General features: G+C 39.5%; 1 protein-coding gene and 1 long non-coding RNA gene across 2 annotated transcripts in view; both read right to left on the bottom strand.

Moving 5' to 3' along the window:
• Positions 1 to 3,891, bottom strand: part of ube2b (ubiquitin-conjugating enzyme E2B (RAD6 homolog)) — a 13,880-nt gene extending 9,989 nt beyond the window's left edge. Inside the window, exon 1 of the mRNA XM_050038497.1 lies at positions 3,698 to 3,891. Coding sequence (XP_049894454.1) covers positions 3,698 to 3,741 — 44 coding nt within the window. The 5' untranslated portion in view covers positions 3,742 to 3,891. The remainder of the gene's footprint in view (positions 1 to 3,697) is intronic.
• A 4,873-nt stretch (positions 3,892 to 8,764) lies between these two features.
• On the bottom strand, positions 8,765 to 16,227 carry LOC126387944 (uncharacterized). Its single transcript, XR_007569710.1, has 3 exons — positions 16,018 to 16,227; positions 9,254 to 9,331; positions 8,765 to 8,902 (listed from the first exon to the last, which is right to left on the bottom strand). It is a non-coding gene; the product is annotated as an uncharacterized LOC126387944 (long non-coding RNA).
• Positions 16,228 to 17,143: the final 916 nt, after the last annotated feature.

Here is a 17,143-nt window from a genome sequence, read left to right on the forward strand (position 1 = left end):
AATGTATAGTGAGCCGGTGACTGTTGAAAAATAACTCCGCTGTGCGTCGGGGTTCCATTCCCCTGTTGGGAGTTATTTTTCAACAGTCACCGGCTCACTATACATTATCCCTTACATGTCTACTGTTGTTTGAACTGATACTGTACATATTGGTATCATTTACTGTGAGTTGTTTGTACTGGTACTGTGCATTCTGGTACAATTATTTGCATTACTATTTGTTTTTTTCTTCAGATAAATCTGATAATTGTTGCTTGGTCTCTTGATTCATTTATTTAGTAGAGTGTCCACACACTTTCTCATTCTACATATACACAGAGGTATACTGGTGGCTTTACAGCCTACATTTTATTGATTATCTGATCCCCACACTCAATTTGGTCGTTGCGACAGTGCGAGCAACACCGCTGACACTAGGTGGCGCCAAGCTAAAAAAACCCTGAATCCTATCTGTTGCCTCTTTAAGTGTTTGTGTCGGTGTAATATTAATAATAATAATAATAATATAATAATATATGAATAACAATAAATGAAAAGAAATGTATCCTTATGCATTTGGTTTTCTTTTGCTGTACCAAACCATGACTCCGAAACCAGGGTATAAACCAAACTGTGACTTTTGTGTACACACCTACCTAACATGTTGTTTGCTTCACTAATGTAAAGACAGTTAATTACTGAGTCGACTAAATGTAGGAAAATGGTGAAAATGCCAGAGCCTGAGGTGAAGCCTTTAAATCCCTTGTTAAGTATGACCCAACAATCCAATACCCAGCAGTATAAAACAGAAAAAAGCAGCAAATCCTGACATCTGAGAACCTGGACTCAGCAAATGTTTGGCTTTTTTGCATGATGGGAATAGTATTGACGATTAATCGATAATCAAAATAGTTGGTGAACAATTTTCTGATGACTTAAAAGTTGATTATCAGTGTCAATTCATGGTAATTTAGGAACATGACATGTTCTCTTGACATACTTGTCTTCATCTGTTGGCATTTTACAGCTCAAGTGATTCAGGATCAATCATTAATGAAAACAATCATTAGCTCCAGCTCCACACGAAAAAAAACACAGCCCAGAGCTGTTTGACTGACAAGTGATCTCTGCGAAGTACAGCGCAGAACTGCCACAGCAACAACTGCCTAGCAACAAAGACGTCAACAAATCAAAACACACAGATGTAGCAGGTCAACATCTTAAATTAAGTTTCCGACAACAGCTTCCTGTTTGTTAAACTATTGATCAGTGTGGGCTATGAAACAGGCACGCATGACAAATACAGGCAGTGTGTTGAAATGAACCTTAGTACTCAGAATAGACTACAATCTACTCTGCCAGGTCCCTCGCTGATACTCTGGGTACATTACTGTGTCACATTAAAGGTCTTGCTTCAGATCACCAGTGCATGTAGGCCAGGTCCGGGATCACCACAGACTATTTGGGCTACAATCCCACTCCTAGTATAAAAGCTGATTTAATAAGAGCTTACAGCTATAAAACAAGGTAGGCTGAGTGATTTGTGTGTCTGTGTGTGAATGTAGCTCCATGTGTAAGTCCCTCGCTGCAGACGGACCCACTGCAATTAACCTCATTTACTGTAATCTGCCTGAACTCTCCACTAGTGGATGGATGCTACTCAACTTCACTGGTTGTTGCTTCATTTTACTTGGAAACTGGGGATTTCTAATCACTTTGTAGATGGCAGATTATGGGAAGTAGTGGGCAGTCTTGAGCCGATATATATGTTCCTCAGTCTGTGTGGGGTAATGTGAGTTAAAAGGGCACTGTGAGGTGGTTCATTTTGATAGAAAGATTGTCTTATTTATTTCTTCTCCATTTTTTTCCCTTTAAACTGAATATCTTTGGGTTTTGGACTGGTGGTTGGACAGCAAATACATTTGGGGACACCACCTTTCCGACATTTTAAAGGCCCAGAAAATAATCAGCAGGATAGATAATGAAAAAAAAAAAAGTTAGCTGCAGCCCTAGTATAATTTCTGCGATTAATAAATTACCCTAAATAGTCCATGTAGTCAAAGAAACCCCTCTATAGCATGCAGCCAATCCAATGACATACACACATTTACAGCTTGATCTGCTAGAAATTGTCTCGTTGTACGAGAACATCTGACAAACAAAGTATAGTCTACACAAACACTCAATGCCAGTAAGACTTCGACTGTGCTAAAATAGATATAAGACTGGGGAACATGTTGCTTAGTTTCATTTTATCAACTCAAACCAGACTAGCTTACAGACTGCGGTGAGCCAATATAAAGCTGAATATGCACTAAAATACTTTGTGGAGCCACACGATCGAAAAAACAAACAGATGGTATTGTGGCACGGGGTGATGGTTGTTGGTTTCACAATGTCATTCGTTTCTAAAAATAAGAGGGAAGAAATGAAAGTGATGCTTTACTGAAAATAATCTGAAGAAGTTCAGATGTTTTTCAAAGCTAAAAAAATTGCTTATGTGAGCAGCACTTCAACAACATTTCATCTGACATCCAAGATACCGAGCTACAACATCACACAAAAGTGTTTAAGACACATATTGTGCAAATACTTTGACTTACAGATCAAACAAGGGAGGTCAGGTGTTATCACACAAGCCCAAGTTCAATCAGCCAGCCTTGGCGTGGACACAAAGGCTGATCCAGGAATGAGCCATTGTGTTTTCCTTACCTCTGTGTGTTACAGTTAACCACCTGGGGACTGGCACAGCAGAGTAGAGTTACAGTGACACCTTATCTGCCCTGCTTCAACGGCTGTTCTTCGCAGAACAGCTTAGGATCTTTTTTCCACTGACAGGTGTGTGTGGATAACACACAAACAAACACACACGTACCGTAGGATGCCATATGGAGCAAGGCAACAGATTGGGGATGGCAGGTATTACAAGGAACCCTTTGCCAGGTGTGATTCTCCAAGGACACTGTAACATAGTGTTGTCTTCGCAGCAGGAGTTTTGACAATATCATCAACATATGAAGAATTTTGGGGTTGTTTAGACACACCAATACCCATTTTTAAAAGGCACAAAGAAGACCTGCTAGGCACATATTGAGATGGAGCACCCCCTGACCACACACACACAGAGTTGTGCAACACCTCAAAGCCACGTTGCCTCCAAAAGGGGGGACTGAAACCATATTGCTTGCTGCCTGCTTGATTTCTAACCTTTACAGCAGCAGATTCAAACCCACATCTTGCAGACTGCACGAAGTAATTGGGATAAATCGTATCACATTTAGCGTCTAATCGGGGCCAGTTAAGGTAAAACAAAGACGCTGCTGAATCGCATGTCCAGCCACATTAAACCCACCTCAGGTAACCTCAGCTAGCCGAAGTAGCACCTACGCTAACAAACAAACAAGACAGGATAAATGCAAAGACTAACGTTATTCCCAGGGTAGAAAACACTGCATGACACCAAAGTGCCTTCCTTGAATACCGTCAGAAAATAGAAAATACACAGTCGTCACGTTGCCATTCCTACAAATACCATGTACAGACACAAACAATTAAAGCTGACATATTTATTTCTCAACTCCAGTCAAGCTTTATATCCAATATCCTCTGCACCAGCAGCTAGCGCTAAGCTAACTGAGCTAGCTACCGACAGCTTCATCGGCTAACGCTGCTAGCTACACACACACAAACAGAAGAAGCTGCCAAAACGTTGCGGTACCTTTTAAAATCTCTCATAAGCCGTCTCCTTGCCGGGGTCGACATTATTCAAAATGTAATTTAAAAAATCCTAAAGCAGGACCATAAACCGAGTACTATCCGAAACCAAATCCGGTGTTTCTTCCGCTTGTAACCCTTTTCTTCTTCTCCCAAAACAACTGGCTAGCTAGCTGTTTCTGGTGACGTCGGTTGCTTACAGTGCTGGCCAGCAGAGGTACAGCCCCTTTTATGTCACACAGCATGTCGATGTAAGAAATGGTCATTATAACACTGCCCAAATACAAGCCAACTATATTTGTGTTGGTGTGAGGTGTAAGATACATTATATTATTATCATATGCTGCAAGCCAAAGTAACAGGAGCCATCATTACATATCACTGACACACATTCAAGCCTTGAAGTTGTGTGATATGGAGCCATTTAAATATCCTGCAACATGCATTACTCTGGTAGGGATTTAAAGCATGTCTGTGATACAAGTTCAAGTTATATTTGTCACCAAACTCCACCTATCTCTGGATTGTGCAGTGAAATGCTTCGTCGCTGCCTCTGATACTGTGCTCTACATAAATAACAATAAAATGTTAAATATAATATGATTTGTCAAAAGGGATACTTGCAGGCATTTTCTAGTTAATCGAACTAGTAACATCCCTGTATGATACTGGTCCCTACAGTGTGGATTTGAGTATAACATAATCTTATGATGCTTTATGGTACATTTTTGCATCTTTGATGATTCTGGGACAAATTTTGGGACTAAGGGCCCCTAGCTTCTGCCGTTGGTTAAACTATACTTAAGTATTTTGATAGTGTTGGCAAGGAGGAGAGGCTAAGACTAGAGGCTAGAGCCTGACCTCTCTCCAAAGGCCACAGGCCTCAGCAGATCTACATATTGTGGGACATTATACCAAATATCATAGGAAATTACAGGAAATGTGCTGAAGGCTTTTTGGTTTTCTGCAAACATGAAACAAATTAGATATTACACAACTAAAAATCAGATAAGATGTTATGTTTTTAGCGGTCAATTTAAACCTGGTCCCTGGGCATGTGCCTGATGGGCGCATGCTCATGCCAGTTTTTATAAATTCTATGACATACAGAGTGCCTGTGATACAGGCTGAAACTTCAATAAAATTATTTATATAAAATAGAAAAAGTTCACTTATGAAAAGGAGTGTCCTTTGTGTCCAGTGTAGTGATATGTTTTGATATTAAAACTGAGTTGATGGGTCACATAACCACGTGCTTTAGAGCTGAAACAGTTTGTCGATTAATCAATTGTCAGACAAATTATTCAGCAACTACTATGGTAATTGTTTAAGGTAAAAAGACAACATCTTCAGACAGGCATTTTTGTGGCTCCACCTTGGGCTTTATGAGAATGTAAAGGATGTTTTTCACAATTTTCTGACATTTTATAGCCCATACAAACAGTCTCATAATCTGCAGACTAAGTGATCAAAAGTAATCAGTTGCAGCCCTAATGTGTTCTGTTGTAATGTTTGCATTTCCACTTAAATGAATATAATGCCTAAAGCAGAAAAATAGAGGAATGTAACTTATAGAATTATGTAAACAGCTTCATTATACTGTTTTATGGGATCATTGGCATTAATCACATGACAGCATGCATGCACAGCATCTAGTAAAGTTACTGCAGACTTGGCAGAAATCACTGCAGAAATCGACCAAGTCCAAGATCACATGACACAGCTCGATACTGTGAGTCACACACACTGAGTTAGTTAGTCCCACTGCAGGGCTTCTGTGAAATCCCACTCAAAGCTCCAGCAAATATAACTGTCTATTTAATCTAGTTTAATCATTCTCTTGACCATCTCCCCAAGCGAGTCCAGATTGCAGCTGTCAATAGACCCGCTGCCCTGTTAGCGTTTCACTATTGAGAGAATGTAGGTCACACATAGACAAAAGGGCCTGTCTGTGGCGTTAGTTTTTTCTGGCTCCCCCAAGAGCCAGGAATGAAAAGCATGCCCTTTATATAATGCAAAACACATTTACATGATGGGCTGCTATCTCAGCTCTTGGGGGAGGATACAGGTTTATTTATGGGATTTCTTCACCAGAAGAAAACCTGATTTTATCAGCTTTGAAATAGTGAAAGGCTTTTTATTCGAAAGGTTGATGAGGACTGAGAAAACTGATTGAATCAGGCTTTCGATTAACTATGGAACATTTCTAAAGTGTACTCTTCTTGAATTAGCAATAGCTTGATTTGTGATTCTCTGGCTGGCAGCTCCATGGAGAAAAATGTAACCCTGTGTCTGTCTGTCTGTCAGAGGCTGGACAAAGGCCTGGATTCAGCCAAAATAGGCAGGAAGAGAGTATCAGTGCTGAGCTCAGGTGCTTTTATTAGAAAGGGCATAGAAATGATGGATTGCTTTCTCTACTGATAGAGATATACTGATAGTGTTTTCCTTTATTTCTCCCTCTCATATCAATATGAAAAAATATGATCATAATTAAGTTATAACTGTGTATGAATGCTTTAACAACAGTGTTATGATACATCTTCCCTCTTTATTGCATTAATCTGGTTGTAAAATTATATTCTTGTTGATGATTTTGGAAGTCATAATTTATTTTGTGTATAATGACACATGCTCCATGTATTCAGCGAATCATAAGATACTTCAAAAATGTGTTTCAAGTTAAGTGTAACTTATATTTTGTAGCCTAAAAGTTGCCGTAGAGAGACTTTGAAAACCTACAATTAAACTGTATAATAATTTAAAAAAATAAGTAAGATAGTCTATGTAGAAACTTGTAGAATGATTTTGCAGAATAATCTTACGATATATATTTATCTTTACGATATATAGCAGTAATTTTAAATTCACTTTAAGTCTTGTGGGTCCTGACTGACACTTTGAAATCTGAAACAGAAATATTTGTCAGCCACATGGAAGTTATTAAAGATATAGAATGCAAAATGCATGAAAACTAATATTTAAACACAATGGTTAACATCATGGATCTATCATGAGAAACAAAGCTCAGCTGTCGTTGCATGTTTGTTTGTGTGTATTCTTGCATTGAAATGTGCAGAGATGTTCTGCCATCTAGAATGATTTATGGATTTCTAATGAATGTTTTCATTTGCTAAAAGCATGCTCTGTTTTAATGCAGTGAATTGTTTCATTATGTCTTCCCTGCAGCCGAGCAGGTGCAGGCTTCAGTCTAATTTTTTTTTCATTTACAAAGTGTGTTGGTTGAATGTTGTGTCTTAATGTTATGTTTCCCCTCCCTTACTCTCCCTCATGTTCCGTCGATGGAAAGGTCACCGAGGCCTTTTTACCTCACTCATCAGTCTTACTCTAATGACCCATTAGTCTCCACAGAAACCTGCTGGCGGCGGCTGGAAGACTCCAGTCTGAGTGTTAGGGCGGGGCCGTGATGGAGCCATCACCGTGTACCGCGGCCATCAGTGCTAATGAGGAGCGAGGCTTTAAGATGGTACAAGCTAATTGTCTCATTAGACCTGCGATGTCTTGTTACATCTGCATGGGCGATGGTGGTAATTAAATTACACAGCTGACTGGTTGAGTGTTTGGGCAATCGGTCAAGCCTGCAGTTCGTCGGAGTGTCTCGGTCAAATTTTAGTATCTGTGAAGGGCAGCGGGTGCTGATGAGGTTTAAATTGATTATGATGATGCCGTCATTGCAGCTGGACAACATTAGACTGAATCTTTTCATAAGGTGGTGTGAGAGTGAAAATGTTCACAACATTAAGATGGTATCTGTCGGTCTGTCCACCATTTTGGTCCAGACTGAAATATCTAAACAGCTATTAGATGGGTTGCTGTGAAATCTGCTGCAAACACTAATGTCCCCTGCAGGATGAATTGTATGAACTTTGATGATCCTTTAATTTTCCCTCTGGCACCATCATCAAGTTTTTAGACATTCCCATTAGCATCAGCTGTTCTACTTTTTTCTGCTAACTGGCAAATGTTACTATGCTAAGTAATGAATTAATGAGGCGAGCATGGTAAACATTATACCTGATAAACATCACCATGTTAATATTGTTACTGTGAACATGTTTGCATGCTGACCTTTGCATTTTGCTTAAAGCCCCACTGTGCCAAAGTGCAGTCTCTCAGAGGCGCTAATGTGTATGCAGTCTTGTTATCATGTATCTTTAATCTAGAGCAGAACGTCTTAATGTCAGTGTTCCAGTATAAAACAGTGTGTCTCACACAGGGCCACAGGAAGAGATAAAGAGAGACTCCTAGTCATCAAAGAAACCACATACACATGTTGGGTTTCTTTTCAGACAGAAACATAAGTGATGGTGGATTCACCCAACCAGATGTGATATATGATACATTTCTTTCTCTTTGCCAGTGTCTTAAATTGGTTGGTACGGTTGGTACACCAAGGTTAAAAAAAGAAACCAACAAAACTATCTTGGTAAATTGTACAACAACATGTCAAAATCATGTAAACTGTAATAGTGAGAGTTTTCAAACATTGTCAAATGTCATTTTTCAATGGTTTGATCACCACACAGTAAATAGCCTTCATCTCTATTGCATTGTTTGGCACTCTGGCAAAGGTCTCAGCAGTGACTATGGCAAGGTTCCACTTTGTAATATTCCTTTGTATGTTTGCATGTGATTTGGGTGAACTTATCATTTAAAACAAATCACTGATAAGTAGAAATGATTCTGATCTGGCAAAAGAGTTCTACCGCCTTATAATTATGGATATTATTTTATTTCACTTTATCATCAGAAAAAAATGAAAGTTGTCTCACGTCCCAGGATGTCAGCTGTTTCACAAATATGCATAAATACAGAAATACGAAACAACATTTAACCAAACAAACGAACAAAACATACTACAAATGCAACAAATCACATCAGACATAACAAAAAGTGGATGCAGTGCAATACATTAATCATTCCTATTACATTCAGTGTTCTACCCAGGTAAACTGAGGCTACTTAGAAGCCATACTCTGATGTAATAATTTGACTGACGAACAAAACAGTTCCTCAACCTGTTCAATCAAGTCTGTGCGACTCTAAATCCTCTGTGTAGTGGCAAAAGCTGATATTCTTCAAATGAAGTGTGAGAGGGATCTGACGTAATATTACCTATGAGAGTGTTTGACCCACAATATGGCTGTTTTGGAAGCTTCTTACAATCTCTCTGGTAAAGGGACATGTGGAACTGTAAAGACAATGCACAAAACCAAATACAAATACTGTGGATTACTATGAGTTGCACATCATTATTCATTACTGATGCAACAACAGGGCTTTTGTGGCAATACATTGGTACAGTATGTATCAGTGAGGCTGAAAAACAAAGGAGTCATACTCAACCCTGAGCGTCAGAGGCAGAGAGTAATATCAAATGTTAATACACACATAAACAAGTACAGTTTATTGTTGCCTTCTATCAATCCTCTGTCTTTTTAAATGAAGTTTCAGTCAAGTCTTTGGGCTGTCCACCTCCAACAGGACCTGGATTATTGTTTTCATCATGAAAAAACAAAGTGTTTGTTTTTGTCTGACTCACCACAAAGATATGGGGTGGTTTCATTTTCTTCTCAAACAGCACAGATCATTCTGGAGAAAGAACAGGTACAAGGCGGCACTGAAACGAACAAAACAGAGCAAGAGGAGACCGCACAGGACGAGACATTGTGAGACAGTATTTTGAAGATGCACAGAAAATGTAGGAAGCACTCTGCTTGCAAAAATGACAACTTTTATTACAGCTTCTGATGTGCTGAAATCACCACATGCACACGCAGAGTAAAAAGACAAAAGTGGCTGAAATATGCAGACAGGGACAGGTAACACATTTGTGCCCATGCAGCACTGATTCAAAGCTTATTTAATGCCTGAGAAGGAGCACTCAGCTCAGGAGAGATGTCACCTTTTCCTCATCAGTGCTGAATTTGTGCTTTCAGAGCCCTAACTCTCAGACCGTGCCCTTGGATGACTCGCACAGATTTTTCAGTCAAAACATATTCAAGTAAATAAAAAGCACTGGTAAACAAAAAGCCTAGTCGTTACATTTACTAGTGTTTATGCTGAGTTTTCATTTTACAAACACATTCAATGTATATTATTACTGTAATGGAGTCTAACTGCACACACAATGGGAAAAAAAAAGAGGCGTCTTGCTCTCACTTCCCTAAGTTTTTCCTCAGGAAGAGCAGCCTGACCTTCCTCATTGTCAACACCAGATGGAGCTCAAGATATCAGATGGAAACAGTAACCTGCTGTTGTCATGGTTTCAGGTATCCTGGAGACACAATACTGGATGCTAATTGGTGGGAAGAGAAGGAGTGAAAGAGAGGTAGAGGTTTTTGCTCCCTCTCTTTCTTTCTTCTTCTTTTTTTGGGGGGGTTTATATCTGTATCTCTATATTTAGTCTAATGTGTAAAAACATCACTATCATTTACTGCAAATGACAAATAATATGAGACAGGTGGAGGAATAATATGGGACAAATAAGTGGTTATAACAATGACACTGAAAAGGATAAAGATATAATTTTATATTATGGAACATATCATGCACTCTGCACCCTATGATTTTGTATATTCATTTCTCGTAACCTTTGTTTTTAGTCTTTTTCTCTATTGATTTTTTGTAAGTCATATGAATGCAACAACATACTTTTCTAAAAGTGATCATAAGTGTATCTTTTTTGTAGTTAATTTATAAGTGCATATTCAAATCCTATGTTTATGGCATGTATCTAAAATTACCACCTGAATAAACTGTGTATTTGTCTGTTGCAATCAGTCTCTCTGTGTGTCTCTCCTTATTTTGAGTTTCTCAAGGTCACTCAGAGGGTAATCATCACATGACTTCCCAATGCACCGCTGATGTAATGTGATGTATGCCTGATACGCCATTGTTATACAACTCAGCGGTCAATTATTTGGGGGTCACGCACACTGTCTCTCTGCCTCACCCTTTCCAGGGTTTCAACTGGTACAAACAGTGGCATCAACCAACTATCCAAAACAACTCATACATCATGATCTGTTTCCCTGCGCCACATCACGGACAAAAACACATCTCTGATAATGCTGTTTACAACAGGGTCCAGCCATTTTTATCCCGTTAACTTGGCATCAGCATCAAACATGCGGTCTGCATCTGCTCGCCTGGAATTAAAAGGGCTTTTATCCAAACCTCCTTGGCACACATGGAGAATTTAAATTTAGATGTTGAACAGCAGCAGCAGCAGCAGGTACCCAAATAGCTTTCATTACCAAATGGGCACAACAACAAAGACAAAGGCCGGCTCGTAAACTGCGGCCATTTGATTGGTGATGATAAAAGAATCATATATGCTGGTTTAATGGCATGTCGGAGCTCACGGTGGCTCCGTCCCACCACAAGGCTGCTGAGAGTTGTGTGACTTTGGATTAAGCTCTTGTATTGTGTTGCCTGCCTTTGTCTCCTGCCTCTTTATGCAGCAGTGGTCAACATGTCACCACCCGCATATCTAGAGACAAACATTCGGGACACTCCGTCATCACTGGAGACATGCATGGGGTTGGGCAAAGCTAAATGATGAAAGCTGACCAACTGTGTAATCCCTCTGTTATAAATATATTTTCCTATGATTCAGCTTTGTTTACATTTTGTTAAGGTGTAAATGCCACTTCATTGTGTAGTGTGAGTCAGTCACACACACACACACACACACACACAAATAAAGGATTTCACAGGCATAAACATGGGGAAGAAATCAAATGTAGAGAAAAAGAAAAACTTCTCAACTTAATATACTGTTTCCACTTTGCACTGGGTCACGTACACTTTTATCATATAGAGAACAATCTAAAAGTATCCTCAAATGAAATGCAGGGCAGTCACATGAGCAGGGTGCATGAGCTGCTGGGGTGTGCCAGGTTGGACGCCTGCCCGGTCTGCTAGCCAGGGAAAAGCAGGGCCACAACAATCAAACAGCCAGATGAGCTTGTTTCCAAAGTGATCGATGAAATGTTAATGTGGAAAACAACGATCCAGAGCGCTTATCATGATCTAAAATAGGCCACAGGGTCACTGTTTAAGAGACTTGAAACCTGATGGAGTGGAGGCCCATCGCAGGAGTCAGACAGCTGTGAAATATAATGCTTAGAAGTGCATAAGGATATCGATTTGTTTTTAAAAACAATGAACACAAATGTGATTGAGAGACTGGAAATAAATAAAAGAATGATGTGAAATTCAAGTCTGAAACTGATTATCATGATTCAGTTTTCTTGCAGATGATGCCTTTGTTTCGAGCCTGTGCGGAGCAGAAATCAGTTGCCTGTTTTCACTGTGAACCTGCAAACAGAGATTTTCAATTATGAGGAGAGCGCTCTCGAAAATGTGGATGATTACATGGTTTGTTGCTGCAGAGGAGGCTCAATCAGGAAAACAGAAAAACCACAGAGCAGTGTCTGGTTCTGCCTGGCACATTTTAATCTGCTTTTTAATAAAGAACTTATTGAGAGAGGCGTCATTACAGCACACAGAACAAACACACACACACACACACACACACACACACACAGACACACACATCTCCTGTGGGACTTTGTGATGGCTGCAGAGCTGAAACAAAGTGAATGATGTATTCATTTTGATTTCAGAGGGATAATTTTCCTCTCTCTGGTGCTGAGGAATGACGGTATGAAGATGATGATTGTAATCGGCAAGAAAGTAGTGGTTACAACTCAACTAACTGCACTGTTTTCATTATATTCTTATTTCCTGAGCTGTTGTTTGATGGTTGTCAATGACGATAACAGCGCGTTTCTGCGAGAAATCAATATTCCTGAAAAGTAACCTGCCTATCATGGGGTTGTGTGCCAGCAGTGCAACATTAAAACAAAGCGACCATCCCTCCCGTTTAATTTGAGCATATTGGCTCCACCATTTGTCACCCTCTTTCATCTTGCCTGGTGTTTCATCGTGCAAACAAAGGGACCCAACAGGTTTAATTTAAGATACGATGATTATTAATTAACATGATACGTGTCTCCGTGCTTCAGCGAGCAGCACTGAAAGGAAGAGCAGATTCAGTCTTTGATCGCTGCTTTTGTTTGATGTGGGCTTTTTTTTTGTGGCAGAGGAGGAGGTTTGCATTTTGACTGGTAGGCCAAATGGACCAGGCATGGGCAGATTGTGAGACAATGGGGCCCTGGGTAAAGAAATACAAAGGGCCCCACCACCACCACAGACGTTGCAGTTGTTTTGTGTGTTTTTGTAGTCATTTGGGTCTCCTTGAGGTAATTTTGTGTCTTACTGAGGTAATTTTATATCTCTTTAAAGTAATGTTATGACTTTTTCGGTTGTTTCGTATTGCTTTGTAGTCATTTCACGTCTCTTTGTGGTCATTTTGAGTCTCTTCCCGGTTGGTACGTGTTCATTTGAGTGACATTTTGCAGGTGAAGACCATGGGACACCCTGACACTTTGGGTCCTTGGGCCTCTGCCCAGTAGGCCCTTTCTGTACTCCATCCATGGGACCAGGAATTATATTGTAGCTTATCACACACTTAGATTGATGCATTCTTACTTTCTTTGACAGCACATTGTTACTCATTTTAATGTGACCCTCTGTCAACCTCTACTTACAGCATCCCTGACAACTGTGGCACAGGTCCCACCCATTGAGTTATGGTGGCCTGTTGCAAACACAAAGAATCAGGTTATGCTGCCATTTTACTAAAGAGAGCATAAGTCCTACAGATCTAGTGAAGGGGTAACACACTATTAAATAATGTTTCATTTGTTTGACTTGGGAACAGGATCGTTTTGAAGCCTCGAGTTTGCCATGCTGGCTGTTGCCATCTTGATTTTTTGGAGCCATAAGTGAGCATGTTAGGACAAGAGGATGGAGCTGTGGAGGAGCAATGTGTGGATCTGACTGAAAACCAGAGGACACTGGCATGGTAGGGACTTGGCAATCACAAGGTAGCCACACCCTTAAGCATCACCTGCTTTGGCATCTATTTGACTCCAATTGGGATCATAATGTACAAAATAAACATTATACTGTTCTGAAGAAGACTTGAAACTAGTGATTGAGACCATAAACTCATCAAGAAAATGTTTACTGAAGTAATAAATCAAGTGAGAAAGAGGGTCATTTTTGATAAGACTTCTTGACAATCTAACATGATTTGCAACCGGTGGAGTCGCCCCCTGCTGGCCATTAGAAAGAATGCAAGTATAAGGCACTTCTACTTTAGCTTTACTTTTCAGACCCGGAGGCTACGTCCATTTCCTTTATACTAAGTGTCTATGAGGACAACACTTAGTCCAGTAGTTTCCAACTGGTCCAGCCACGGGGTCAAGATTTCTCTATAGTCATTAGTTTGCGGTCCCACAGTTCAATACATCCAGCGACATACTTGCGTTTGGCTATGTTGTTGAGCTAGTTTGCCGTCTCTGAGAGGTAGCTGTCGGTTAGTCACACACTACAGCAGAAAATGGCACTTCAAACTAAAAGCTCTTTGTTAGACTGTACGTAAAAATAAAGTTTTTTACTTTTTTATTTTTATTTTTTTTTACAAACTTGACACATTTGTGAGTCACTTGTGGTCCATTCAGAATGGGCCCATGACCCACTTTTACATTACGAGTGGGATGAGAAGATTAATATTGCATTTATATCCGTGTGTTAAATATGAAGCTGGTTAGCTAAGTGTAAAGACGGGAGACTGTATTTAGGCTGGCTCTCTAAAAGTCACAAAATCCGCCTACCTGCACACTACTTAACATGTTAAATCTCATTTGTTTATCAGTACAAATACCAAAGTGTGGAAACAACAAACTGTGATTTTACATATGGGGAGATGTTACTGTGCTCGGCCATATTAGTTGTTTTCCCTTGTGTCTTGTCTTTGTGCTGAGCTAAGCAGCTGCTGGCTCCATCTACTTACTATTTATGTTAGAGTGGTATTGACATCCTCATCTAACCCTCAGCAAGAAAACAAATGAGTATATTTCCTAAAATGTTGAGGTATTCCTTTAAAAGGGTAGCATACCACATATCATCTGTATTTGGGAAGCCTAGTCCCTGGTGTCAGTCCCATGTACATCACTGATGCGTCAGCAACACAGTCTGTAGAGTTGGATCACATTACAGATTTGTGTCTGTGTCTTGTGATTTTGTGGGTTACGAGCATAGTTATTAATAATCATAAATATTAATTGGCCTGGTGCTATCCTGCAGTAACATTCAGCGTGAAATACTCACTTGAGAATCATTCCCAGTTGAAAGTACAGATATGGAAACGTGTTGAGGCAGTGTGTGGGCAAATTTAGACCACAGCTTGCTGAGGTAAGGAACGTGCCATTTTCTTTACAGAACATGCTGTACCTGTGATATACCCTGCAGCCTCAGACATGCACATCCTCTTTGCATTATGGAGTCGAGACAACAGGAAATTATTGTGCCAGTACTTTTTTTAACCCCACAGGAGTTTGATTTAAGAACAGAGGAAAAGGGCTATCACTACATCACAGTCTGAGGCTTGAACAAATTTCTAACACTGGAAAAAATAAAAGACCAAAAGCAACAGTGCATTGGTCTCTTATACTTTCTCCATTTTACTTTATGACTTCACTATGCTGTTGGTTGCTCTCAGCCTCAAGCCTACTGGTTCCTAAATGATTCAAAATTATACAATGTCATTGAAAAAGACCAAATAATTTACCGAAACAGCTAGGCATTGTACTTTTTAGGAAATGTTTCACAAACAGGACCTACTAGCGTAGTTAAGGGACTATTTGTAGCAGCGGATTAATACACATTTGGTGCTATAGTTATTTAAAGGCAGCAGGATAATCGGCATGAATACAATGCCCATGTATGTGGTAACAGGACACGAGACACATGTTTGCCAGTGTGACAGGATGTGTTTTGATTAGTTTTTGGACAACAATGGACATCTATGGCACAAAGGAAATTGTACCAGGCTTTAGATACACAGACAGCATGTGCTACAGGCTCATTCTTGAGTTTGGCCTTCTTTACCTATTTTTAATCATGACCTCCATTGATTTTACTTGATGTTTTTTATTTTAATGAATTAATAGCACAAGTCTTTAGGACTACGGGCTATCTACGTGGGATTAGTGATGACAATGATTATGATAATTTTGCTTATTTATCATACACATCAAAAATATAATACAAGAAATGATTAACTACTCTGAGTTATGATTAAATAACTTACATGCATACATAAAAAGCCCCCTATGGACTCAAATTTATCAGATAAAGGGACTTGTTGTTGTCCCCTGCTTTGTTTACCTCATGAAGGCTCCATGTAAAACGCTGACATCATTGCCACACCATAAAATTCAAAACATGCTTGCAGGGAGTGATGATGTATTCTCTCCGCTCTATGTTGGCAACTTCTTCTGTTAAACGGTGAGCCAATGAAACCGCAAAGGAAGCAGCGCTCAGGACCAATCACTGAGATACCGTCATCGGTCTCCGGTTGCTATTTGTGTTCGGGCGTCGCTCTGCTGCTGCGTCAAGCTGGACACATTCAACCAGAGCGACATGCTGTGGCCCGGAAGTGGGGTGATACAGAAATGGAGAGAATTTTTGACATGAAAACTCTTGCTCAAGTTTGGCTGTTTTTAAAGACTACTTAAGGTAGACGTATTATTAATTTTTCTATTCTAAGGTAATGTCAACACTAGGCAGTAAAGGCTGCTATGCATCCATTCTGATGAAGGTGTTGAGCTTTTGCAAAGTTTTGACAGATCTACAACATCTATGGTTGTTTTCCAATCAGGTAGGCCTACCTTAGAAATTCCTCACGATTCTACACCATCATTCAACATAGAGAAATCTGTTATAAAATCCTCAAGTGTGTATGTGTGTGTAACAATACTACATGGTATAAATACTCTGTTATGTATAAAAGTCATGCATTTGAAATTCTACTTAAGTAGGAGTAGGCCTACAAAAGTTTTGCAATCAAGGCCCTGCAGCTTTGGAACTCTGTACAATCAGTGGCACCTTTTAAATCACTTCTCAAAACCTTTAAATATACCACAGCATTTTGTTAATGCCCGCACACTATTTTATTTCCAATAATGTATCTCAGTTTTATTATTATCAGAATTGTTCTTGCCTTTATTATTGCTGGATATTGTATTCCATTTTCTTTTTTGTATGATTTTAACTGTCTGATTTTATTTACCTCATTGCAGTCCTGAAATTTTCTAACCCTGGTTTAACCATATAAAACACTTTTTAAATTTATTTTTGAAGTGCTGTATAAATAAATATGATTATACAAAAGTATACACCATCAAAAATATTCTCAGAGTGCCGAAAGTAAAAGTATTCAATATGCAAAATAATGTATATTTAATCACTGGATTGCTGATGCACCAATTTGTCAAGTTAATGTTGCAGGCCG

This window comes from Epinephelus moara, chromosome 3 (assembly GCF_006386435.1).
Source record: "Epinephelus moara isolate mb chromosome 3, YSFRI_EMoa_1.0, whole genome shotgun sequence".
NCBI lineage: Eukaryota > Metazoa > Chordata > Actinopteri > Perciformes > Serranidae > Epinephelus > Epinephelus moara.